Here is a 26784-nt window from a genome sequence, read left to right as displayed (position 1 = left end):
TGGAAATAAAAAAAAAATCAAAATTGTTACCATCATCTTTTCGAAAAGTTCCAAGACTTCATTCTGAGACAGTGGCTTTGGAATGTTTTCCATCACCTCTGAAGAGCAATCATTGCTTGCAAACGCAGTCTTCAGGTTGGAAAGCGGAGGTCTCTCTTTCTTGCTCCCTGGAATTCTTATGCTGGCAAATTTGTCCAGCTACAAAGGAAAAGTAGCACATACATTAATATTGCCTCCAACACCATTTATCTAACTGCCAAAATAAACCCCCAGAGGATCGATCACATTATCACTAGGATTTCATCAGAAGGCATTCAGCACTAGAATCTAAGATTTTTAAAAACACAAAAGTTTTCCGTAACCATCCTGTCTAAAGACAGAAAAGAAATCGGATAACCTCCAAGATTCCTTCTAATCTTAAATTATAGAATTAAGATTCTAATGAGAGGTGACCTTTGCTTTACAGATTAGCAAACTAAGCAGTTTTACAAAGGTAACTGAGTTAATTTAAGGGTTGGCAATCAAACCAATTTTTAGCATCCTAGCTCCCAGGCCCCTTGTCCGGTGCCCTTTTCATAGAATTCCTAAATCACATGTCAGAGTATTCACTAAGAGATGAAGTCTACTTCTATCTCCAGAGCTTGTTGGTCTGATAAATACCACATTTCTCTTCATTCAGGCTGGTCTGTATTTGAATTTCATGAGCATCTATAGAGTAGGATGGCTGAAGTCTCAGGAAATAGGGGCGCCTGGGTGGCTCAGTTGGTTAAGTGTCTGTCTTCAGCTCAGGTCATGGTATCAGGGTCTTAGGATCAAGCCCTGAGTTGGGCTCCTTGCTCAACTCTCTCTCTCCCTCTCCCTCTGCCCCTCCACCCGCTCGTGCTCGCTCACGCTGTCAAATAAATAATTTTTTTTTAAAAAAGCCTCAGAAAATAAAGTTAGGGTTTTTGTTGTAATGGGATTTCTTCTATTAAATCAAATAGTTCACAGATATTTGAAAGTATATAGAAATTAGTTTATAAAGCTAATTGTTTATTCATTGAAAATTGCTTGATTTCACAAATTCTATTCCTCACATAAAACCCAGACTCAAAGTTTCGAGTGGTAACAATCAAAAAGGCAAAAACTGTCTTAAAATAGTTAACAGAAGTACACTCAAAAACTACAATGGTTCTGTGAATTGCTCAGCATAACTATATCTTACATGGTTTTGCCATAATGTATAGAATGTATCGATTTGTGCTATTCATGGTAGCCACTAGCCATGTGTGGTTGTTTAAATGTAAATTAAAAGTTCAGTTTCTTAGTTGCACTAGCCACATGTTAAGTCCTCAAGAGTCGCATGTGGCTAGTGGCTCCCATACTGGTCAAAACATATATAGAACATTTCTATCATCATAGAAATTTCTATTGGATCATGCTAGTACAGCTGAGAAATGTGATACAAAATACTGAATTTAAAAGGACAGGAAGTCACAGTATTGTTTCACTCAAGAAATAGGATTTAAGTAAGATGCAAAGATAATGTTTATCTTTTTTAAAACAGATCTTTAAATTCACTGTGAATATAAAGCCTAGGAAAAATGCCATGTACTACATTCACACATGGTCCATCTAACAGGACCTAATCATGAAAGTACGAAGAATAGGACAGCTTCCAGTAGGATTTAGAAAGTAGTCACAAAATACCACCACCGTTCTTATCCTTATAACAAAAACAAGCCAGAAAACCTCCCAAGTTACAGTTACTGTTGTTATCAACCCATCAGGGGGCTGAGGACATAAGGAAACCTGGAAGAACTACCAGGAAATGACAAGCTGCTTTGAACCCTGACAAACAGTTATAGGCTGAGAGTTAAACAAGGATAAAAAAATAAATAACCAGCGAAATTTTTAATGAACTATTGACAGCATGGGTTCTGGCATGAAAGACTAAAATTCCAAGGAGCCCTGGTCATGCAGCAAACCTACACCCACGTACCGATGCTTTCCCTCAGGCCTTCACCAACTGCATGGGTTAGAACCGCCAAAGGCTGGAGGGAGGGCAAGATGTCCTGAAACATGAAGTGTCCCAGGAGACCTCTCCCTGGGCAAAGAGACTGCCCTTCCAAACACTCTGAATTAGGCAAAAGACGGGAGGGAATCCCCAAAGACATATTCTGGACCTTCAGAGAATCAATGGCAGCTGCCACTTGAAGGCCACGGACAGACACCAGGTTGGCGAGATCTCCTGAAGAAACAGAGCCACAAGTGGAACTGAAAACACAGAGAACTCTACACGAACCTTGAAAAGGACATCAGAGCTTTAAAGCAGAAAGAGTTATACCAGTCTTGAAAACAAATAGTTCAGTTGTAAAGCCAAAAGCAGAATGCCAGAATCTCGTTCGTGCTGAGCAACCTTGAAGGCCCAGACAACACTAATCAAGCTAAAGCAGCACCTTTGCCAAGCCCCGCTCAACGAGATACCACACGGACTCAGTCCCCCATGCTAGCAGCCTGAAGAAAGGCACATCCTTTCTTCCAAGTATTATTTCATTTCCACAGTATTCAAATAAAATGTCTACCATATAATCAAATACTGCTAGATTCAGGAAGGACCAAGGAAGTGTCACCCAGAGTCAAAGAGAAGCAGACCTAGAGATCACCTAGATGATGGACTTACGGGTCAGACCATCTCAAAGGATATTTATAAAAATGCTGACGAATATAAGAAGAGCAGACACAAAGTAGAAGATGGGCAATTTCAGCAACCAAGTCGCAGAAATTATTCTTAAAAACACATTAGAAAATGAAAATGTATCAAGAAACGAAGAATTCGTTAGATGAGCTTCAGAGTAACGTGAACGCTGCTGAGAAGAGGACTGGTGAACCTAAACCCAGACTAACAAAAAGCATGCAAGCTGAAGCACCACGGAAGAAGGGAAAGAAAAGAGAACAGAGAAACCAAGAGCTGTGATACAATACGAAGCGCTGTAATACACGTATAACTGAGGACCAGAAAAAGGAAATGGTACCGAAGACCTACTTCAGGAGATAATGACTGGAATAACTGATTTTTTAGAAATCAATTCCTGGCTACCAGAAGCACAGCCACCGAGGAAGACTACCAGAACAGACAAGCCCGCACCTAGGCACCTCACAGTCAAGCCACTAAAAATAGAAAGTAAAGGGCAAACCATAAAGGCACAGCCAGATACATCAAGACACATTATATACAAGATAAAAATGACACAAATAACTCATTCCTCACCAGAAACTGTACCAAAAAAAAAAAAAAAAAAAACAATGGAAGGGCATCTTTAAAGGACTGGGAAGAAAACAACTGTCATCATGGGATTCTATATCCAGTAAAAATATCTTTGGAAAATAGAAGCAGAATGAAACACTTTTAGACAGCCAAACCTTGAGAGAATCAGTCTCCATCAGACCCTTACTATAAGACATATCAAGTTTTTCAGGCTGGGAAAAAAAAAAAAAAAAGATACCACATAGAACCCCAGATCTAGAACATGAAAAACAGAGATGTTACTCTATCAGATGTTTATAAATTAAAAAAAAAAAAAAGCTATATTCAAGTTGAATAACAATCAAGTGGCAGAGACAAGCATATAAGAAGGCAATTACATACAGATATAAAAAAATGTAGCAGGAGGTATGTGCAATGAATTACAGCAGCAGAGAAGAGGGCATCCAACTCATCAACATAAATACTCTTTTAACTTTGGAAATAACCCAGAAACCTACAATTATCCCCAGTGATTAGAGGTCCCAAAGTGAGTGATCATATGTACCTCAGTACCCCAATTCTTGATACTGGTTTTAAAAAATGAGAGGAGACCAAAAATTTAAGAAGTGGGACTTGTTCCTCCACCTGTCTTCTGAATCACTACTTCATTGCTGTAACTTCTCTACAGAGAAGATCAATTCCTGAGTGTTAAACCTACGCTGACTACACACACACACACACACACACACGTAACTTAATATGTTAAACTCATAATGAAGTGAAATTAAGCAAAACATCATTAATGCAACATCAATTTTATAAACGTAAACATGTCAATGAATGGAATAGTAAGCGTAAGCAATTCACAAGCTAATTTGTGAATATATAACCTAATGGTTCCATCAGTGATAGTTATCAAAAAAATTTAATTTTCACCACAAACCAAAACTTTCTAAAGATTCTCTCGAAGTCATTGAGCCCCTTCTATATTTTATACACTTGTGTTAAAAGCTTGAAAGGCAGCATCAGTCTGGATGCGTTTGTTTAATTTTTAAAATAAGGAAACTGCCTGGCTAAATAATAAAGGACGAGCTCCAAAACACTTTTATATGTAACAATTTCATAGTATTTAACTTATACAACCGCATAAATGAAAAAAATTCCATTATGTTTTTAGAAGTAGAACTGCATTTGTATCAATAAACAGCATCATAATTTGTACAATAACAACAATAAAATAGAATGAGCACACTTCCCCCATATGTTCAGTGCCTAAACTCTGGGGGAAAGTTGGATTTTATATTAGTGGAAAACAATTTCACACATTACCACTAGGATGCTAAAGGCAAGGCAGGAAAAATCAGCACAAAGAACCATAGGAGAAAAATACATACAACCCTCCAGTGCTAGAACAGTAAATTGAATTTGTTGAATACCTCGGGCCTAGAGTAAAAGCATCCCCAGGTATGTGATGCTCTCCTGAGCACTACAGACAGATTCCCATAATCTGGGCACTACTGACAAAGCTAGGTACAAAATGAACCTGACTATCAAATCATTTTGAACGTTCTCAAGTTTTCTTTTTTTTGGGGGTGGGGGGTGGGAAGTGATTTGTTTTTGTTTCAAGGGAGGATGCTGTGACTCCATGCAGAAAGGGGAGGGGGGTGAGAAACACTCCGAATTTATCTTTCCTGGAATTACTCCTACCATTTGCTTGAAGCAAGGTACAACGGAACCCAAGAGCCAAAGTTTTCAATGTTTTTGTCCATAAATACACAATAGAAATCCTGTTACTCTGGCTAGAAGTTGGTTATTTCGTATTTGGCAATTTGGAGGTTTTGCAGTTTGTGCACTTGCATAGCTACTTTTCATTTTACGTGAATTCTCTTAAAGTTGGACTAGAAACACAACCCAAGGAGGTGAACTACACCAATGACTTGCCTTTGTTGAAGAACTGGTTAAACACACAGAAGACTGAGAGAATTCTATTTTAACGCTGTTTGGAGGTGGTACACCACATTAATTAATATGGCTTCAGCTGCATCTGGGGTGTATGGAGTTTTATAAATTAATATCACTTATCTTCACGGGAAGTTAAATGAGCACCCTACTGAGTATTATCTCACACTGATAATCAGCAATTACAGTTTAAATAAAATTAATTAAACCAAAAACAGGCTCTAAAAAAACTATCTGGATTTTAAGCTATAACACTGTAATAGCGACAAAGTTCTATTACGGTGTTTTAAATACTAACAGCAGTGATATTTTTCTGATTTAAAACAAAAGGAAGATACTGTAATTATCAGCCATTTTAAATTTGAAAAGCCCAAAAAAGTATCCCCAATGTACTTCCTTAGAACCTCTAAGGGAGTACCTATTTTCATGGATTGCAAGAGAATTAAGCAAATAAAAGCTCATTGTAATTATAAGTCAGTTCCACGTGAATGCATATCTGAAATCTAGAAAAAAATTTAAAATTATCTACCAATTTTCACGCAATCTTGTACTATATTTAAGAAGAAGATGGGGCACCTGGGTGGCTCAGTCAGTTGAGTGTCCAACTCAAGTCATGATCTCTGGGGGGAGGGTGGTGAGATGGAGCCCCACATCCAGGCTCTGGGCTCTGCACTCAACGGGGAGTCTGCTTCTCTCCCTCTCTCTCTCCCTCTCCCTCTCTCTCACTCTCCCCCCCCTCAGCTTCCCCTCCCCCTGCTTGTGCTCTCTAAATTAAAAAAAAAAAGAAAGAAAGAAAACAAACCAAAAAAAAAAAAAAAAAAAAAAAACCAAACAGCTAAAATCGCTTGGCTTTTTAATTAACTTTATTACTAAGCAGGCAACTTGCTGATGAAAAAACTGGCTCGAGTCTAACTTCTGAATCCTGTCCAACCACCTGTTTGCTGAGTCACCCTAACCAAGCTATTTACATCTTTCATGATAATACCTACCACAGTGAGCAGTTAATAGGAAACAAAATTGCTTTGCATCTTTCAGCTTTGCGTTAAAAGGCCTGAAATGCCTTCGGTGACCACTCGATCACATGGATCCCCATACTCCCATTAACACCGCACACAGTTTATCCCCTTTTTATGTTCTTTCATAAGACTTATGAAAACATGTAATTTCTTCATGTATTTTGAAAAGTTTAACAGTCTCTTTCCCACCAAAATATAAGGGCGGTGCTAGACAAACCATCATCTGTCTTAGTCACTGTGGTAGCCAGTCTCTAAGATGGTCCCAAATAATCCTGACTTGTATAACCAGTAGGATACTATGGAAATCATGGAGCTTCCAAAACTAGACCATAAAAGACCTTACAGCTTTTGTCTTGCTCCCTCTCGGATCACTCAGTCCCGGGTATGCCACGCCAGGAAGACACTCAAGACCTAGGGGGAGGTCCACATGGCAAAGAACTGAGCTAACGAAACCAAAGAGGCAGAGAAGCCTCTTGCCAACAGCCATGAGAGGGTGCCATCTTGGAAGCCCAGCTGAGCTTTCAGACGACTTATTACATAGCAACAGAGGACTAATAGAGAGCTCCTCAGAGAGTCATATTTTTTTTTTTAAAGATTTTATTTATTTATTTGACAGAGAGAGACAGCCAGCGAGAGAGGGAACACAGCAGGGGGAGTGGGAGAGGAAGAAGCAGGCTCCCAGCGGAAGAGCCTGACGTGGGGATTGATCCCACAACACCGGGATCACACCCTGAGCCGAAGGCAGCCGCTTAACGACTGAGCCACCCAGGTGCCCCGAGAGTCATACTTTTAAATAGCTCTAGCCAACATCTTCTCTACAACCTCATAGGACCCCCAAGCTAAAAATCACATAGCTAAGCAACTACCAAATTCCTACCCCCAGAAAAAGTGCATGAAACTAAAAGTTTGCTGTTTTAAGTCACTAAGTTTTGGGGTAATTTGTTAACATAGCAGCAGGTCACTGTTACAGTCACTGTTGTATGTTCGGCCTATAGCACAAAATCTAGCCAATGGCCAGCAATCACTTAGCACGTGACGGTATAAGTGAATGAGCAATTTAAGATATAGTACCGTCTCTGAAGAGGCTCACCACTTGAAGAAAAAACATGAGAAGCTACTATAAATAAAGGTAAAACACATAGATGACCCCAAGAAAAATCATAAGCCAAGTAAATTAGCAACAGATAGGAATAAGTGATTAATTCTAGGGTGAGGGCACCTCAAAAGAGGCGTGGAAAGAGTATACATCAGGGAAACCTGTGAGGCTGACAGGAGAATTATGGGAGATGGCACACATTGACAGCCCAACAGTATGCTTGCCTGTTCCATGGTCTTTACTTAAAGGCTGGTGACATCAGTATTACTAAGATAGAATACGGTCAGTGAGAAACTGGCTGTTCATGGTTGCAGCTGTGAAGCGCTAACCATCCCAGTCCGAGGCCACAATCCCATCACTCAGTAACAATTCTCACCAAGCCACCCGCTATTGCACTCTAACTTCAATAGCCCTCAATGTTAGAAATGGCCCTTCCTGGCCTTAAATTTAGGTTTTAGTGAAATTATAAGAAATTCTTTAGCCAGAGGCTTTGACAAGAAAGTTTACCATCACCCCCCAAAAAACGTACCTACCTACAGTTTATTCACGTTTAAATTTCATAGGGTATCTTATTAAATGAGAAGTGTACTTATTAGGTTATTAAAATGCCTTGAAAATAAATTACAATAGGCAGTAGGTCTTCCACAGCAGACTGCTGCAGAGCAGCCAGTGAGGACGCCCACAGAGGAAAGACCAGGGGTGCCCAACTGGCATCACCAGCTTCCCAGTCAGAAGCCTACACCCTATAAATGGATTCTCCAGCCCCATCAAGGCTTCGCGTGCCTGCAGTCTGAGCCAAGGTCGTGCTTATAATCTCATCAAACCAGCACTATCCCGCTACGCTGCTTCCAAATCTTAGACCCAAGAAACTGAAATGTTATGTGTTTTATTGTTTTAACACACTCGGCTTTAGGATAATTATGTAACAGAAGACTAATACAGAGATCCTCATAGAATACTTTTAAATGCCTAAAATAGATATAATTACAAAAACTATGTTATGAGAATATTTTAAAATTTTATAGAAATAGGTCTTCATGAACGCATTCTACAACATGAGGTAATAGGAAATCTAATTTCAACATAGTGTTGAACACAAACCACCTTTTGACGTATTTCCAATAACTAACGAGCTTTGAACATATCTGTTTTCTGTGGTAATCAAGTCACAGGTCAAATCTTACTGTGTATGTGTGTGTATTTGGAATTTTTTGTTTTCCCCTATATTATTTTAAAAAAACAGTTTTAAAGATTAATGAAAATACTTAATCTATTTTCCATTCAAGTTCAAGGACGTCATGAGTTTTACTACAGACCCCCTGGTGGTCCATGGCCTGCAGTTTAAGAACCCCTGGTGGGTATAGAATCACAGAAATAGGGGTGGAAAAGTAAACAACTCAAGTTCTAATGCCATTCATGCATTAGTGGCAGAAACTACAAAACCTCAAGTTGAGACCAACCAGGAGAACTGCACCAGAAATGCTCAAAAAGAGCTGGAAGCTTTTGAAGGAAGAAGCCAACAGGAATGTAAAGCCTTCAAAGAACATCTAGGTTTCAATTAGAGCAAGAAGGAAAACAAACATTCAAAGACAGGCTTTGACTGCCACAGGGCAAGCAAAGTAGGAGGACTTGAGAAGACCGGAGGAGTTGGGAGAGGGTATCAGAGAAAAAGTAAATGGACCTGGATAGGGAGAGAAGCATCGAGGTGCTGATATGGATTGACTAGGACTTCCGATTTTGGCTTAGATCAACAGAAAAGTCATTTGAATTGTAGTGGCTAATGAAAACTAATAAAGGAAACAAATCATGAAACCATATAGACAGACTCTTCTTAAATCATCTTCTCTCTCTGTCCCTATTGCCTCTGTCCTACTTCAGGACGCTTGGACAACAGCCATAACCTCCTCACTTGCCTCTAGGTCTGCTCCGTCCCTCTACCCCCAACCACTCTGAGCTACTCTCTACACTGACATCATTCTGATCTTACTGAAATGCAAATCCAATCCTGCCCTTCACTCCCATACTTAAAACCTTTCTACGCTTGCATCCCCATTACTCAGAGAGGGACATTCTAATCTTCCCATGGCTCAACAAGATTCAGCTTGATCGAAACTGCACTTTCTCTCCAATCTCTTCACCACTCCACCCCCCCCCTTACATTGTAGGATCCAGATGTAATGAAAAAGCCAGAGTCTCTTAAAAGTGAAGGTTGTTCCTTGGGCCTAAAACCTATCCACAACCACAACTCCTATCCCATCCCCTTAATCTGGCTCATTTCAACTCCATCTTCAGCTCAGTTAACTACATCTTAGGTAGGAGCCTTCCTGACCCCAGACTAGGCGAGATGCCCACAAGTCTGGTGCCTGCCATTACATAGCACGAACACTATTCTGAAACTGCCTCTATCATATGTTTACTCAACCAGAGTATAAGTCCTTGAGAACAGGAATTATTGTTTTATTCACTACTGGACCTACTCCTGGAACTTAGCATTGTCCAAAGCATATAGTGGGTGTTCTATTCATTTTTGTTACGTGAATAATAAATAGCTTTCTATCTTCCATGTCTGGAATACAAGCCATTACTTCTTGCTTTGCTAATTCCTTCCTAGCAATATCAGGAAGAACTCCAAGTGTTATGCCTTTTATATATTAAGAATAACCTAGACTCCTCCCAACACGGATCCTTTGAATATTAGTCCCCTAGACTGAAAACAACCTTGAGCTCTGTAATGCAACACCAGGTAAGAAGAAAAATACCCAAAGGAAAAGAGAAGCACTTAAAAAGAATATTCAAAACAACCTCAAAGTTATACCTACTCACATCTTTAATACAATTCTAATTTTTTGTATGCAAGTATTCATACTATATACATGAAAGGAAATCTAAATTAGCTCAACATTTCCACTAGGCATCCATTCAGTTAGTATCCAGGAAGTAAAATTATCAGCATGAAAAATTACTACAACTCCTGCCAGCTTAGATTCTAGATTGTCCTTCAGAAGTAGCTGAAAAGTCACCTCCCCTACCAAGTCTTCTCCCAACATCAAAGTTGACCTTACCAATTCCAAAGAACCCTATATACAGTGTGATGGGCCTAGAACGGTATTAGTATATACCTATACAACTGTAAACTGTATACACACCTGCTTCCCTACTGTTCCCAGAGGCAGAGGCAGTCATATCTATCTTTGTATTCCTATAACAGTACTAACAAAATGCTTAATGAATGAAGGGATAAAAGGATGAATAAACAAGTCTGCACACCCACTACATCTTAGTATATTCAACTCTAAGAGCTCTTGATCTTATTCCCAAGTTTCTACTGATTTGAGTAGGAGCTCTCTAAACTATCCCATAAATATTTAAAGATTCTAAGACAGTACTTAAGTGTTACTACTGAAAACCTAAGTACAGGAAGCTCTAATTAACTCATATTAATGGGCTCAGAAAGGCTCACCTGACTTAGTGAATAATTTAAGCTTATAGAACTTATTTGATGTATTTTACCACATGCATTCAGTTGTCCCAGTCCATGCTGGTTTATCTACTTTACACAGAAGAGTTTCTTGTGAATCTATCATTTCAAAGAAAAACTGGAAAATATCACACTCTTTGCATTATTATTCATGGTTTTCAAACTTACCAAGGAAAACAGAAGTTCATTAAAATGTAAAATGAACTTAAATTATAGTACAGAAAGTTTTATGCCCTTATTAGGCCAATAAGAAAATAATTTAATCCTTTTAAGCTGTTTTTTTAAATCTGATGATTTATGTTCTATTAACTGACTTGCAAGTGAGGCACATAATCAGATAAAATGATTATTTTCTTTCCTAAGTACAATGTCCAATTTAGCATACATCCCACAAGAGATGTCACATCTAGGTAGGTCCAGGATTAGCCTGCAGATAGACAAAACCCAGTCCTGTCAAGCATATTCCTCTGGGCAACTCATCTTTAAGCGGACCAGTCTCATAAAACACACTAGGAACATGCTAGAGTCATCTGGTAGCAGTTACATCAAATTAGTCACAAGGCCCACAGAGAACACTGAAAGCTTCTCAAAGTACTCATCAGAACCCACATGCAGATGATATCTTCAATGGCTCTAAGACTGCATTTCTGGTGGAGAAATTTGAGGGGATCCAGGAAAGCCCATACTGGAAGCAGACTGCCATTGCTAGATCTGTGAAGTGTTTTCCATACAGAGTTTTTCCATGTCGTTCGCAGTTAAAGAAAAAAAAGAAAGAAAGAGAGAGAGACTCCTATCTTTTACCTATTGACATCTCTCAATCACACATATCACTATTCCTTCGGAAGAAAGGTTTCTCAGTTTTGTTTACTGGAAGTACTAAAAATAACTTACTCTTAATCACAGAAAACTTCTTAGAAGGTTTTAACATTATAATTCTCAGACTTAAAATCAATGACTAGGATATCAATTTAAAGATCAGAAGTCTCATAAATGGCTTCAGAGGGAAAAGCAGTAAACAAGAAAATATACTTTTTGAGATGTTATACTGGCAGTCTCAGCAGAGAAAGGAATAGTACTTAAGTAGCAATAGAACTCTCTCGGTAAAGACCATGTACTCTGGGATCAGTCTACCATAATTTTTTCTCGCTGCCCCCATGACATTGAACAAGTTATTAAATCTCTTTTGCATCAGTTTCTCCAACTTTCAAAATGGGAATGGTAATTTTCACAACAAGCTTCTAAGGGGGCATTAAGTATTTATAAAACTACCATTTAGAACACTACTCAGCACATAGCTAACCATTACAGGGTCTTTATGCATAGACTAAAAAATGTCTATCAAGTTAGAGAGGCAGGGTCCTATCATAAAGGACTTATAGGCCATATTAAAGAGCTCAGGCTTGGCTTATAGATAACAGGTGCACCTAAGCAGTTTCAAATGAGGTAAAATATGGTCAGATATATAATTTAGATGGGTCAGCCTGCTGTGCAGGAAGTTGGCATTTTAGGGAGTAACAGAAAGTTGCTTGAGAATCCTGACAAGAGATAGGGAGCCTTGTGCTCTGATAGAAGGAACCAAGAAAAGGAAATAGATTCAAGAAATAATCAAGAAGCTATCTCCTATGAGAATATAGGAACAGAAACAAGCTTAAGAGGAAAGAAACTCAAAGGTTTCATCCGAGGCATGTAGAGCTTCAAGTACAGAAGAGGCATCCATACGAAGGTACTCAGTAGGCCAATGCAGTAATAGGTCTCAACTTAAAGGTCATAGACAAAGACATGGGCTAAGGTGATCACCCCAGTCCAGTACTATATACAGAGGAGAGCAGTGGCTGCAGGAAAGAAACCTAATAATAGTTTTAAGATAGGCAAAGGAAAACCACACAAAACAGAAAAGGAAAGGTCATAGGGGTACAAAAAAAAAAAAAAATGATGTGCGTGTGTGTGTATATATATATAGATAGATAGATACACACACACACATACATATATCCACGTATATACATGTATATATATATACACATATATATGTATACATATATATGTATACATATATATGTATATATGTGTGTATACATATATATGTGTGTGTATATGTATCAAGTTTGTGTCCCATGAGCCAAGAAGTATTTGTTCAAAGAGGAAGGCAATAACTGTATTAAGTATAGCCAATAAATCTAATAAATTTCCAAAGACTACAACTTAATGAATATTACTGGGGATAAAAGTAATCATTTCATAATGATGAAAGATTTACTGCAATCCCAAGTATATATGCACTTAACTTCAGAGCTTTAAAATATACGGAGCAAAACTGCTAGAACTGAAAAGAAAAATCCAAAATTATAGTTGGAAACTTCCCACTTCTCTCTCAATTGTTAGAACAAGCAGACAGAAAATTCCAGAATATAAGATGTGAACAACACTAACAACCAATGACTTATTCATAGAGCAATTCTAGTATAAGCAGAATGCACATGTAACATTCACAAAGAAGGACCACATTCTGGGACAGAGAGCAAGACTCAGAAAACTGAAAATGATTGAAGTCACACAAAGTATGGTCCCTGGACACAAGAGAATTAACTTCTAAGTCAGTAACAGAAAGATCACGAAAAAACCCAAAAATGTAAAAGTTAAACACAAACCTAAAAAGCCAGTGGGTTAAAGAAGAAATCAACAGGAAATTAGAAGACATTTTGAATATTCAGAAAATGATACAGCTAAAGTAGCTCCCAGAGGAAAATTTATAGTGTATTTTTTTTATATTAGGAAGCAAAAGACTCAAATCAATTGTGCAAGTTCCTACCTTAAGAAACCATAAAAAGATTAAAGCAAAAGGAAAGATAAAAACAAAATTATCATCCAGAAATTAATGAAACCTAAAGCTAATTCTCTGGGGCGCCTGGGTGGCTCAGTCGTTAAGCGTCTGCCTGCGGCTCAGGGTGTGATCCCAGCATCCTGGGATCAAGCCCCGCTTCGGGGTCCTCCGCTGGGAGCCTGCTTCTTCCTCTCCCACTCCCCCTGCTTGTGTTCCCGCTCTCGCTGGCTGTCTCTCTGTCAAATAAATAAAATCTTAAAAATAAATAAAAAAATAAAGCTAATTCTCTGAAAAGATCAATAAAATTGACAAATCTCTACCCAGACTAATCAGCGGGGGGGCAGGAGGGGATTATTTATCAGTATGAGAAAGGGAGAAATGAATACAGATCCTATATTTAAAAGGATAAGGAAATATCGAAAACTCCTAATTCAAAAATATAGATATGAAAACAATTCCTTGAAAGCCCAAGGTCCACTCAAAATAATTTGAATGGCCCTGTATCTTGTGAAAGATATTACAAGATAGGAATGGTAAATAAGCACAATAAATGATACTGAACATTAGTCATTAGGGGAAACAAATTGTCCATTTCTTATAAAGTTAGTCATAGTTACCACATGATTCCCCTTCCAAAATGAAAACACATCCACAAGAACTGTACTCAACTGTTCGCAGCTTTACTCAATCTCGAAAAACTGGAAACCCAAACTACTGAAATATATCAACTGTAGTATTACCAAACAATGGAATATTACTCAGTAATAAAAAGAAATTTCTGATACACCCAAGCACTAGCAGGGTCTCAAAAGCATTAGGCCAAGTAAAAGAAGCCAGACACAAAGGCAACATACTAAGTGATTCCATTTATATGAAATCCTAGAATCTGAATTGTGTAGTTCAGAAAGCTGATCCATGAGCCAAGATGGGGGGGAAAAATGGACTGCCAAGGGCATAGAGGGAATCTTTTGAGGGTGATGGAAAACTTTTATAACATAATTATCCTGTATACATTTGTCAAAATTCATCAGATTATACCCATAAAACTAGTGCATTATGTCCTAAAAAAAGAAAAAAAAAATTGCACGTTCCTAACTATACCACTAGAGTATGGTGAATGCATAGTTCACCAAGCATTTCGGCAGTATTTCTCCCTTAAAAAAAATCTCCATGACTGGGGTTACCAAGGCTCCGCAGCTAAATGAGTCATGCGCAATCACACCGCTAAGAAGTGGCAGAGCTGGCAACCGAACCCAGATTTCCACTTCCAACTACAGGTCAGAAAATGAAGAGCAGACATTCGGAGGGACCGGAGGACGTCCTCTAGTTGCTGTCTAGGCCCAGGTCTGTTTTCAAGCTATGGTTGTGAGCCACATGTGGGACAAGAAATCAATGTAGTGGATTCGATCCACACCCGCAATTTTTTTTTTTTTAAATGGAGGGGAAAGGAGTAAAAAAAATAGAAAAGAGTGGAAAAGATCAGAGTTCACTATGCTCAGAAACTTTAAATAATCGCTCATAAAACTGTTTCAACTGAGGGAGAATTTGTAGGTCTTTGTGTGCTGGGCTACAAAATGAAGGTTACTTCTTACTGTAGGTCCCAGCGAAGAAAGTTGGGCAATCATTACTACAGCCACACCAGAGATCACGACGGTAATACTGGCTGCAGGAGGGATAAAAGAAGAGACAGACAACAGGAGCCCCACACTTGAGACAAATGGTTGTGAGGGAAAGCAGGCAAGTCAAAAAAGACTTCTAGACCACAAAACAGTCCATGGACACTGGTGGAGAATTCAGCATCGTGTCATCCACGTTCAATTTCTTCCTGTTTACCTTTCCAAACTCAGCTCCCTTCACTGCCCTTGTCTCAATCTTTTTGTCTCTACAAGAAAAGCGCTCTTTTCAACCCAGGTACAGACAGTGGATGGTTGTAAACTAAAGGACTTTCTCACCTTGGATTGCACTTTATACATCGTGAATGCTCAGTTATTTGTTAGAACAAACAGTTTCAAGTATATGAATTCTGCCCAGGGATCTCAATACCACAGCAATACTTCCCTCCTGCAACTGGACAGTGTCCTATGAAATTCTGACTGTAACTCAAGTAATAACCTTGAGATGTGAAGTATTTTTTTGTAGGCCTTCAACAAAGCAACTTAAAGAGACGGGTTTTTAACATTAATGCTTCCCAGAATGTTTCAACTTAATGTTTCTAAAACACTCTTATTTAAACATGTGACTACAGCTGACACCATTCTTATGCACCTTCTCTCAATTTCTGCCCAAAACACACTATTCTCACATTAAGTTCTAAATTGGGGCGCCTGGATGGCTCAGTCGATTAAGCATCTGCCTTCGGCTCAGGTCATGATTCCCACCCAGGTCCTGGGATTGAGCCCTACATCAGGCTCCCTGCTCAGTGATGAGCCTGCTTCTCCCTCTACCTGTGGCTCCCCCTGCTTATGCTCTCTCCCTCTCTGTCAAATAAGTAAATAAAGTCTTAAAAAAAATTTAAAAAGGGGGCGCCTGGGTGGCACAGCGGTTAAGCGTCTGCCTTCGGCTCAGGGCGTGATCCCGGCGTTATGGGATCGAGCCCCACATCAGGCTCCTCTGCTATGAGCCTGCTTCTTCCTCTCCCACTCCCCCTGCTTGTGTTCCCTCTCTCGCTGGCTGTCTCTATCTCTGTCGAATAAATAAATAAAGTCTTTAAAAAAAAAAAATTAAAAAAATATAAAGAAAGCTCTAAATTAAAAGTACACATGCAACAGATATGCTGTGAGCTAGCCACCTTTAATTAAAAAACACATCACCAGCACACATCAAAGCACCCATGGCAAATTCTTCCCTGCACTCTAACTCACCAGAAACAGTTTACAGAGGCCCCAACATATCCAGCTACCCATTCTTGCCTCCCTCCAAGTTCTGCACTGGCCTGTGACATAGCATATAAGGCTCAACTGCAAATGCATCATATGACCCCACTGTCTAGACATTGGGAAATATTTTTAAAAAGGTTAAAAAGGGACAGAAACAAATGCAGCAGTTCAACACACTTCAGCTTTAGTGAAACTCAAAACTATGAGGAAAGTAGAGAAGGTATAATGAGTCCCACTTCACAAGTGAACAATCAAATTAATTGATTTGCCAAGGTCAAAGAGCAAAGAGGTGAAGCTCTGTCTTTCAACAAGAGTTTTCTGATTCCTAATCCAATGCTCTTTGCACACTGCATCAATCAATGAGTAAGGTTTGCTTTTCAGTATGTCTTATTCAAGATAGCCAGGCCTCTTCTCTAAGCTCCACAACAATGCACCCAGCCGCCTGAACTAGACTGCCTGCTTGATCCTTCCCGGGACTTAAGCCCTGGCCAACTCAAGAGCCAGGCTTAAGCGTGAGAGCAGAAGCGAACAGTGAGAGCTAGACAGACAGTAGTTCAGCCAGCTGGTCAAGGGGAAAAAGGCCAAGGAGGAATCTAGAAGAAACAGTCATGTCTTGTGTACATCAAAGATAAAGGCAGGGGCAAAGCAATCATCAGTGATCCAGGCAGGTGTTCAGAAAGTCTGACAGCAATCTCTTGTCAAAGCCCTTTTTTTAATCTTTATTAAAAAAAAAAAAAATCTTCTTAACCCTGTGCACAGGCAAGGGTCCACCTATGGAAAGCCCAACCAGGACCAAGCCATCCCCAAGTCCAAGGAAACCACAAAACCACAAGTAAGCAAAAACAGGGATTCATCATTTTATTCCCTCAATGAAAAATTAATGAAAATGCTTACCATGTATCAGACAACAATCCTGGAAGTAATTAACACATTGTCTCTTCCTTGAAGACGTTTAAACTGGTAAGAAGGTCATAGAGTGATATACCGCTTTAATAAAAATACCACACAAAGCACTATGATAAATTCCCAGAAGTTCTGACCTTCCCAAGACCAATTACAAGGATGAGGGAAGAGCAGGAATGGCGGCAGAATGGAGAGAGAAGACTTTAGTCTTCACTGAGGAGCCCATTTATTAAGATCTGAGTAAGATGGCTTCCAGAATGACCTGCTAAAGCCACTCTAGAATAGAAACAGGACTGTTTCTAGAACTTAGGGTGGAGGCTGTTGGTTGGCAATGTGCAAGGTCAATAGTAACGAGGGTAAGAGTGGCAGCTCAAAGAAAAAAGTGTATAGTGCCCATAAAATATGAACAAACCTCACATGTCCTAGAATAGCATTCGGCAATGGAAAGGAACACAGTAGTGATACAAGCTGGCAGAGTTGGGGTCAGTGGGGGGTGACTGCTTATAAGTAGGAGGCTTCTCTTTGGGTGATGGAAATGTTAAGATTGTGGTGATGGCTGTACAACTCTGAATATTTACAAACCATTCAACTGTACACTTTACTTGGGTGAACTCTATTCTATATGAACTGTATTTCAACAAGGCTGTTACACCATTGTAAATTCTCATGAATGTTCAAAAAAATTACAGATGGTTTTATTATCAGTCATAAGCAGCCATCTGAAGGCCAAGTCCGTTCAGTAAGTGTATGGATTCAGAGCTTTGTAGAACAAGATTCAAGTCACAGCTGCACCACTGGCCAGCTGCGCATACTTGGGCAAGCTGCTTACTTACCCGAGCTGACCCTCAGCACAACTGAGTGCTAAGATGAGGACAGCATCTTACATGTCCTCTGTGTAAGCACTCCAGATTGCTACAGCTTCCTAAATACTATTGTGTGAAAAACGTTATCCAGAAAAGCTTACATCAACCTTCTTTTCTTAGATAGTATCCAGAGGAATAAAACAGAACATTCTAATTGAATTTCTCCGATCCTGCATGTCAAGATCTACAGCTCAAGCAACTTCACATGTCCACTTTGTCCAAGTACCCAAGATGGTACTTTGGAGAACAGCGGTGCTAAACATCTTTTTGAGTGCTTCCTATGTTCTAGGCACTGTTTCATATTGGATTAAAGGTGAATTCGAATTCAAAAGCAGGTCAACAGGGCACTGTGCTTTCTCCTAGCATTTTTTTTTTATACTATTACTGTTTATTTGGGCCTTGTTGCTGTTCTTATTATCCTTTATCATTAGCCAAGAGTTATATTCAAAAATTTCTCAAAAACATGTACTTGAATATACAAGAGCCTGTAATGGTCCTATAAAATGTTAATTACTTGTAAGCAAGTCTATTATCAATAGGCAGAATAGGAAAGCATGCTTGGTTCTCTCGTTTTGGAGCAATATTTTTTTAAAATACATGCATGAGATTTTCATCTGGTTTACTTTAATTAGCAACTACATATTTCAAAAAAGCTGAATGTTTTTAGCTATTTTTTTTACCTCTTTCTGAAGTGTGCAATTCATCCCCAAAGAATGAGAGCTGATTTGAATGATTCAAAGTTGACTAACAACTTGTAATTAAACAAATTTAAGTCAACATATCGACTAGTTCCTTTTACTATTTAAAAGCAAAAAATATCATGTATTTTTTTAACCAGTTCTGCCTCTTATTTTAGCACTATAAAAAACAGCATTTTCAAAACATGCAGGTTTTTAAGCAGTTTCAAAGGTGTTAGCATAGCACGCCATCCACATCACATGGTTAGTTAAGATTCACAACAGAAGAAATGTTGAGCATAACCTTACCATATCATCCGTCAGTGTCCTAATATTTAAATGCTGCAAATGAAAGAAACCAATCATATCAGTAATTTATAACAGCTTTTATTTTAGTTAATAGAATACATTAAAAAATTCTATAATGCTAAGTTGAACATAATTAAATTCCTGACAGTCTAATAAAAATGAATTATATATTGTTTTAATCACCTTCTCAAGAAGATGGACAAAAGGTACCCTGAATGTGTAGTTTCAAACATTTCTCAAGATTTCTTGGACTTCCAAACCTGACTAAAAACCTGTGCAACAGTAAGTATATATTCCCGACTAACAATATTAGTTACCATTAAGTATACAGACTTAGAACACAAAGGATACGGAGATTTAAAACATGGAAAAAAATCTGAACCATAAGACAGTGAAACTTTAAATCTACCATTAGCATGCAGCATAGGAGATAATGAAGTACTTTGCTGGCTTAATTAACTTAAACAATTCTAGTAACGAAGAGAGTACTGGAACGACTATTTGCATCTTTAACATCAGTTTGATTTATCACCAGTGGTGACAGTAGACACTTTTCAATTTCATTGCTAGCTTCTTTGAGAACCCTTTTGCTGATTTCCCTGCTAGACAAACATAAGGCCACTTTAGAAAGTGAATAAATTAGTTTCTTACAAAGTGGTGTTCAAAAGAAAAAGTATTTAGGAGGAACAAGAAGACCAGAAATCAGAGTCTTATAAATTCCGGAGTCAGGCAAGATTTTGCATGCAAGGAGCTGGAATCAATGCTCCCTCGTCTTATTCAGTAGCCTTAGACCATTTAAAAGGGCAGAGGAAGGGTCACGTGCATTCCTAAATAGATCCAATTTTAGAAGTATAAAAGAACACGTGTTAGCATTCATCATCTAACAGCCTGAGTGGCACTAAATTCAACATGGACGGAATGAAATTTCTCATTCATGTTTGTATGCTCGAATACACCTTTATGCTCATCAATCTATCTCAGTGACGACCCAGATTAAAAAATTGTACAGAGCAAATGACTATTTCAGATTCTCTTGCTCTTGGACCAAGAGGTTCCTTCTTCTAGGGCAAAGAATAACAGTAACTGGAGGGGCCCCGAATGAGCTTTGTGTAGAACCAAAGCTGAAGAACTGGCCACACTTACCAGCCACCCCACTAGGTTCTGGCCTACACGCTCTGTTAAACTGGGAACAAAGAAGGGATACTGAGCTAACAGAACTAGTGTTTAATTCTGGGTTAGAATTTATCTTCAATATTACCTTCAGCCCTTGAAAATAACAAGCACAGAAGTCCTTAGGAGTGGGTGTACTCCTGGGCAGAACTGTTAAGATTTCGAAGGCAGTTAGGGCCACAGTCTCCTCCCAGAGGCCATTACTAGAATTAAACGCCAGCCTACAGGGCTCTCAGGTTCGCAAAAAAAGGAGTAGAAAGACTGTGTGGGGTACCCCTCCCTCCAACTGCCTGCTGTTTGTGTGATTTCCTGCCAATTTCTGCCAACAGATTTCCAGCCCACTGCACGTGGTTAACACATTTCTATTCTTCAGCCAGAGATACCACCCCAGTCACAATAGGCATCACACCTGAAAGGGGGTCGTTTTGTATTCCTCTCCCAAGAGGAACATAACCAACTACCAACGCAATGGCATTTTAGGTGGCCCAATGCTTAAAAAGTAACGCCAAAGAAAAAGGATCCAGCTGGAATCCTGTTTAGAAAAGTACACCACGGTAAAAAGAAAACACCTTCTTCAATGAAATAGTCCCAAAGACCAGTTTGAGTTGCCTGAGGAAAATGCCATAAAAGCAACACTGAGAGAATGGAAAGAAACAATTTTAAGAGAAACTAGAGCAGAGCCCAGGCAAGATTCATGATCTAAAGACTGCATAAAAGATACAGAAAATACAGTGCCAGACAAGAAAAGAGGGGGGTGGAGATCACAGGATGCAAAATACAGAAGATGTAAACACCCAGAAACAACATTTTTCGTTTACTTCGAAGGCCTAAAGCTGCGCAGCCCTTTCAAGTTAGAGTTGGGACTCATTAACTCAGAATAGAACAGTCACCCTTACGTAGAAACAAGACGCATAAGATCCATTTTTTTGGTCATAACTACTTTAGACCCTTAAAACATTTCACTGAGAATCTAGCTTTTAGGGGCACCTGGGTGGCTCAGTCAGCTAAGCATCTGCCTTCTGCTGGGTAGTGATCCCAGGGCTCCCTGCTCAGCAGGGAGTCTGCTTCTCCCCTCCCCCAAAAAAATCCTTGCACACACTCTCTCCCTCTCTCTCAAAAATCTTGGGGGGAAAAAAAGAATCTAGCTTTTAAAAGGATTCCATTTATTCAGTGCTTTAGTTGTTTTTCAAAAACTATGTAGGCACATACTTACGCCAATCTTCTACAAAAAAGAACATGTGATGAATTAGGACAGAATTATAATGCAGGGATAAGAAAACTCGAAGGGATCCAAGAGTGCAGGAAGTTTAACAGTCGGAGAAAAGAAGCCAAGGTCAAGTTTCTTATTCCTTCTCTGGAAAGTGCTTGCCTATCGATTCTCCCCACTATCCACACCCTGTTCCAGAGAAGCCAGTAGGGCAGGAAGTGATGGCAAATTCAAGGACCCACGACGGGACTGCAGGTAGTGACTAACACAATAAAGAGCTGGAAAACCCATCTAAAAATTTTGGTTCCTATATCAAAACAAGGAAGCCAGAGTAAGTTTCCCTTCAAGATTTAGCTTTCAAAAGAATAGAAATGACATAGCTGTTTACATGCATGCAATCTGAAGGAGACTCCTAAGACCCGTCAGCATTTAAAAATTTAAGTAGATCTAAGCATGAGTAATTGCCCCTAAAACTGAATGTCCAATCCCAGTCTACTTCAAATAGGACCCAAAGAAAAAATAGACACTACTTTTATTTTAAACGTACAGTTTTATCAAGTGGTACCCTTTTGTAGGATGTTTGCGAGTATCGATTCACATTTTCTGTGAAGTAGACATTATGTCGACGTTTAGATCAGACTTCTGAAAAGTCAAAGGAGCAGGGGGAGATGAAATGATGGACATAAAACCCCGAGATGATTCTGTGGGGTTTCAGCCTTCTTGAAGTAGATATAAAACTGCAAGGGTGACATCCTTAATTTAAAAAAAAGAACTTTATTATAAAAGTTACTGCCTTTATACTGCTACTCAAGGAACTGTTTATATGTCTGGTTAGCTAAGACACTTTTTAAAATGTACTTGTTTTATAGCTACCAGCAATGCTCTTTACTCTGGCTTCTGCTTAGGAGAAACAGGAACTGCACCCATCAGTCCAGCTCACGAGCAGCATTTGCAGATATCCGTACCAAGAAGGAAATGGAAACGTTCAATGGAAGCAGATAGGACCACTTTAAAAATAACCTAATAGCAACTTTTAGGGTTATATTTGTACCTCCACACACATGCACAGAAATTGAAAGCATACAGTTTTAGACCTATTAAGACATTCATACCTAAATGTGATTTTGTGACCTTTAGTTACATTACCTGGTCTATGATTGTATAGGTGTTATTAATGCTGTGTGGCAATGGGATAAATCAAACTGGCAGTAATTTCAAGAACAGTTCTGTACACAGAACCATTGGCAAATGGTTAAGGTGTGCTATTAAAGCGTATTAGGGCTCCTTTCCCAAGCCAAAAAATTCACCTTTCTTCCTGTGTTCCTACATTGCTCAATTTGCTAATTTTACTTTCTCCCTAAAAAGTAAGGAGCACCTCATGTAGATAGGGAACAATGTTTCCTGCTAATGACAGTCCTAGGATGAATGGTCAAGAGGATCACTCTGCAACTGAAAGAAAAGTCTTTATAGATTTTTTTTTTTTTTTGGATCCTACGTTCTTTTGAAGAAAAAAAAAAAAGGTAGAAATACAGAACATAGGCCTCTATATTCGCATTTAAGCAAGGTATCAAAACCTTTATTGAAGACCGTACATGCTGTCAAAAAATAGATCTCGACTTTCAGAGCACTGTATGAAATGCTGTAAATATCAAGGGGTCCTTCCCCAACCAACTTAGTCTACAAGGAAATAAACAAGACTAGATAAATTATATAATACAAAGCAACATACAAACCCAAGGTCCACATACACTTAAAAAAATAAAATAATAAAATAAAATAAAAAAGATTCCAAGCTGTAGCCCAAGACTTTTAGCAAACCTTATATTTTCTTTCATTGGTTAGAACATTGGAACCAGCAGGGAGCAGAGAATCTGTCCATTCGTGTCATTAGTTACATGGCAGCCACCACCAAGGTCAAGCTAGCAGGCCCTGATCAATGTCAAAGCCAAATACATGGTAATACTTAGGGGCGCCTGGGTGGCACAGCGGTTAAGCGTCTGCCTTCGGCTCAGGGCGTGATCCCGGTGTTATGGGATCGAGCCCCACATCAGGCTCCTCTGCTATGAGCCTGCTTCTTCCTCTCCCACTCCCCCTGCTTGTGTTCCCTCTCTCGCTGGCTGTCTCTCTCTCTGTTGAATAAATAAATAAAATCTTTAAAAAAAAAAAAAAAAAACAAATACATGGTAATACTTAAAAACTAATTTTTAGCTGTTGCAATTTAATTTCATAAATTTGCATCCTTTAACTAGGTCAGTGAGGAGCCACTAACGAGGAAAACCTGTAAGATTAAAGCCTCTGATGGCACCTCAGACCCAATTTTCATCAACGAGACCCTCTCAGGCTCCTGGTTTTCACCTTGTTCGTGTGTACTAGAAACACATGAAGATTTGCTTTGTGAAAGAAGAGGACGAGGTCTCGGTTTCTCAAGATTCTGATTTGGCTTCTCAAGATTCTGATTCAGTAGGTCCAAGGAGGGGCTTAGGCATCCACAGGCTCCAGGGGCCCTGAAGGGAAGGCGGCGGCCAGCCCAGGACCCCTTGAGAAACCCTGCTCCGCACTCCACCACCACCAGCCGTGAAACCACCCCTCAGCCTGCACACATTCGAATCTCTCGTCACGTGGCTCACTTGAAAACTGGTGTCCCTGGAGCAAGCTACATGAAGGGTACAGGTAGGAAGTACAAGCCGTTTTCAAAGAAGGAAGAAACACTGAGCTGGTACAATTGGGACAGGTCTTACTGCCACGTAGTGACAGGCACCAATGAGTACTGTTTGAAGAGAATTCAGCGCTCTCTGGTGGGTAGGGTGGATTATTGCATCATTTATTCAAATGCTTAGTCTATCTCTAAAGGTAAAATAATTCCACCTCATAAGCATATAATTAGTACTGAAGGATCGAATCTTGCTCATTAAGATCAGATCAGGACATGACACTATTTGCTTGTCAAAATAAGTCTGTAACAGGTTACTGACACAACAAAGTTACACCCAAAAGAAAAAACGAATCAATCTTCTTTCAGTCATAAGACGCACGTAATGTTATGCTGGGCATTGCCCACACTTGTTTCAAATTCCAGATTATTCCTTTCCACTAAATACTAACATGTACTTTATCCTGAGATTTCTGGTCCATACGTCTGTTTTAATGCCAATGCCAACTGCAAAGATTGCAGGAATATAAAGGAGTATTACTAATCATGACACTAATCATACCTATAGAGCCTAAGGTTCATTTCCCAGGCAACAACACAACATACCTCGATGTGAAAATATTCAAGGGCTCCATATTTAAGAGCTCAAAAGTATCCAAAAATAATACTGAAGCTATCATAGCACCGAGGATAAGAGTAGGAGGATAAGAGTAGAGCTAGCTCTTTGATAATGTAAAGAAAAGCTTTTAAGTTGACTGGCTCTTCATGTGGGCCTATTTTTAGTCCCAGGTGGAGATAAGTGAGAGATGTTAGGGATAGGTGAGAATGAGTAAAAGCTCTCCAGTTGCTTTTAATCTGTTCATTTATTCAAAACCAAACCCTGCCTACCTCAGAAAGATAAATACCTGGCCATTACCCCAGGCTTCTCTACTCTCACCCACCCCGAGAATCCAACCTCCCTTCTCCATAATTCCTTCTTTGAGAAAGGAGAGTCATCAAGAAACACTAACTTTCAGGAAGAGACGTCATTCAAGCATTCATAGAAGTGAAAAAATTAATATTTAAGAGAACTCAAGGTTTTCACAAGGATCAAAAGGCAGCAACAGAACTGCTAGAAAACTACCACCTCTCCAGAAAAACCAATTATCAAATAGTTACTTGACTTCTCTCTTAGATGACACATTACAGGAGCTAGACACCCAACAAGTCTTTTTCTTTGGGGGATTTGTTGGTTTCTGGGGGTTTTTTGGTTGGTTGGTTGGTTTTGGGTTTTTTTGGTTTTTTTACTCTAGCAGAAATCCCATGTTCTTTTTCCTTCAATAAACCTCAACAGTAAGGTAAAATTAAAGGGAAAACAGAATAGCTAACTCTAATAACAGCTTTAATACATATTTGAATACCTATTTTAAGATGTTCTCCTCAGCCATTCCAGTTATTTTCACCTCTTCTACCAGATCAAAAACTCCTCTGCCATGGGTCCAAGGAAAGGCAATTCAAATCTCTGAGCTGCTCTACAAGGGGATTTAGTTCTAGGTCACCAGAATCCAAGACCTTTATAGTCATCTGGAGAAGGCTGAGAACTATTTAAAGTATTCACTGTAGGAAATGGTCCTAGAGCTTCCAGAATTACCCTGAAGCTTATCTGAACTACTGGGTTATTCCTGAGCGTGATTCCTAGAGGTCTTGGCCATGACACAAACATAGACTGAATATTCCCAAAGCTAACACAGCACCATGCATCATTCCTTATCTGTTCGAGAAGGATTTTGGTTTTTTTACATTCTGGCATCACTGTAAGGAAATTAAATTTTGTTGAACCTTTTTAGAGAATGATTTGGTGAAATAAATCCTATGTTCACATGCTTTAACCTAGTAATTCTTCTAGAATTACAAAATAAAACGAGAGGTTTATACACAAGTATTGTTACTATAGAGTTTATTTTAAATAGCTAGAATTATAATCAACCTAAAACTTCCCAGAATATGGGAACGATTAAATAACTATAGTCCCGCCATATGGACTATAATGACATAGGAAAATAATTACAATTGTTACATGAAAAAAGTTACATTTAAAATTGCATATGCAATGTAATTCCAACTCCATTAATACATACTCTTCTAGGGGGAAAAAAAGACAAGAACCATTTTTAATTTTATATATCTGGATTGTGGGATTTAGAGCCATTTTTCCCCCACATTTTCCTGCATTTTCCCAGTTGTCTAGAATAGGCTTATTTTTATAATGAGAAAAGCTTTTTCACATTACTATGGATAATACTTTCCACACCAAGCAGAAAATACAGATAAGTTCCTTTTCAAATAATAATGTATGAAAAAAAAATCTTAAAAATCTAATATTGTAAACACAGACTTTAATAGGCTAGGGTTTTTTTAATGCATATTTTCAAATATGTCAGAATATATTAAGCACATTATTCACTGGTTTTGTAATTCACATATATAAATTAACCAATTTCAAAGAGCTCCTTGGTTTCGTGAATTATTGATGTTGTCACCTGCTAGAGACTTA

General features: G+C 38.9%; 1 protein-coding gene across 3 annotated transcripts in view; it reads right to left on the bottom strand.

Moving 5' to 3' along the window:
• The window catches only part of DIAPH3 (diaphanous related formin 3), a 474831-nt gene that overhangs the window by 429186 nt on the left and 18861 nt on the right, over positions 1-26784 (bottom strand). For 2 of the 3 annotated variants that reach the window (XR_008957915.1, XM_057308188.1), the window contains exons 2-3: positions 19225-19257; positions 31-198 (exon numbers count right to left, since the gene is read on the bottom strand). Coding sequence is in view for 1 of the 3 variants with exons in the window: in XM_057308188.1 (XP_057164171.1) it covers positions 31-198; positions 19225-19257 (201 nt within the window). In the remaining 2 variants the exon portion in view is untranslated. The remainder of the gene's footprint in view (positions 1-30; positions 199-19224; positions 19258-26784) is intronic. The other variant, XR_008957918.1, reaches the window with a different exon arrangement.

The sequence above is a fragment of the Ursus arctos genome, unplaced genomic scaffold, assembly GCF_023065955.2.
Source record: "Ursus arctos isolate Adak ecotype North America unplaced genomic scaffold, UrsArc2.0 scaffold_10, whole genome shotgun sequence".
NCBI classification, from domain to species: domain Eukaryota; kingdom Metazoa; phylum Chordata; class Mammalia; order Carnivora; family Ursidae; genus Ursus; species Ursus arctos.
The sequence above is the reverse complement of the archived record's forward strand: the minus strand, read 5'-3'. Positions and strand labels throughout refer to the sequence as shown.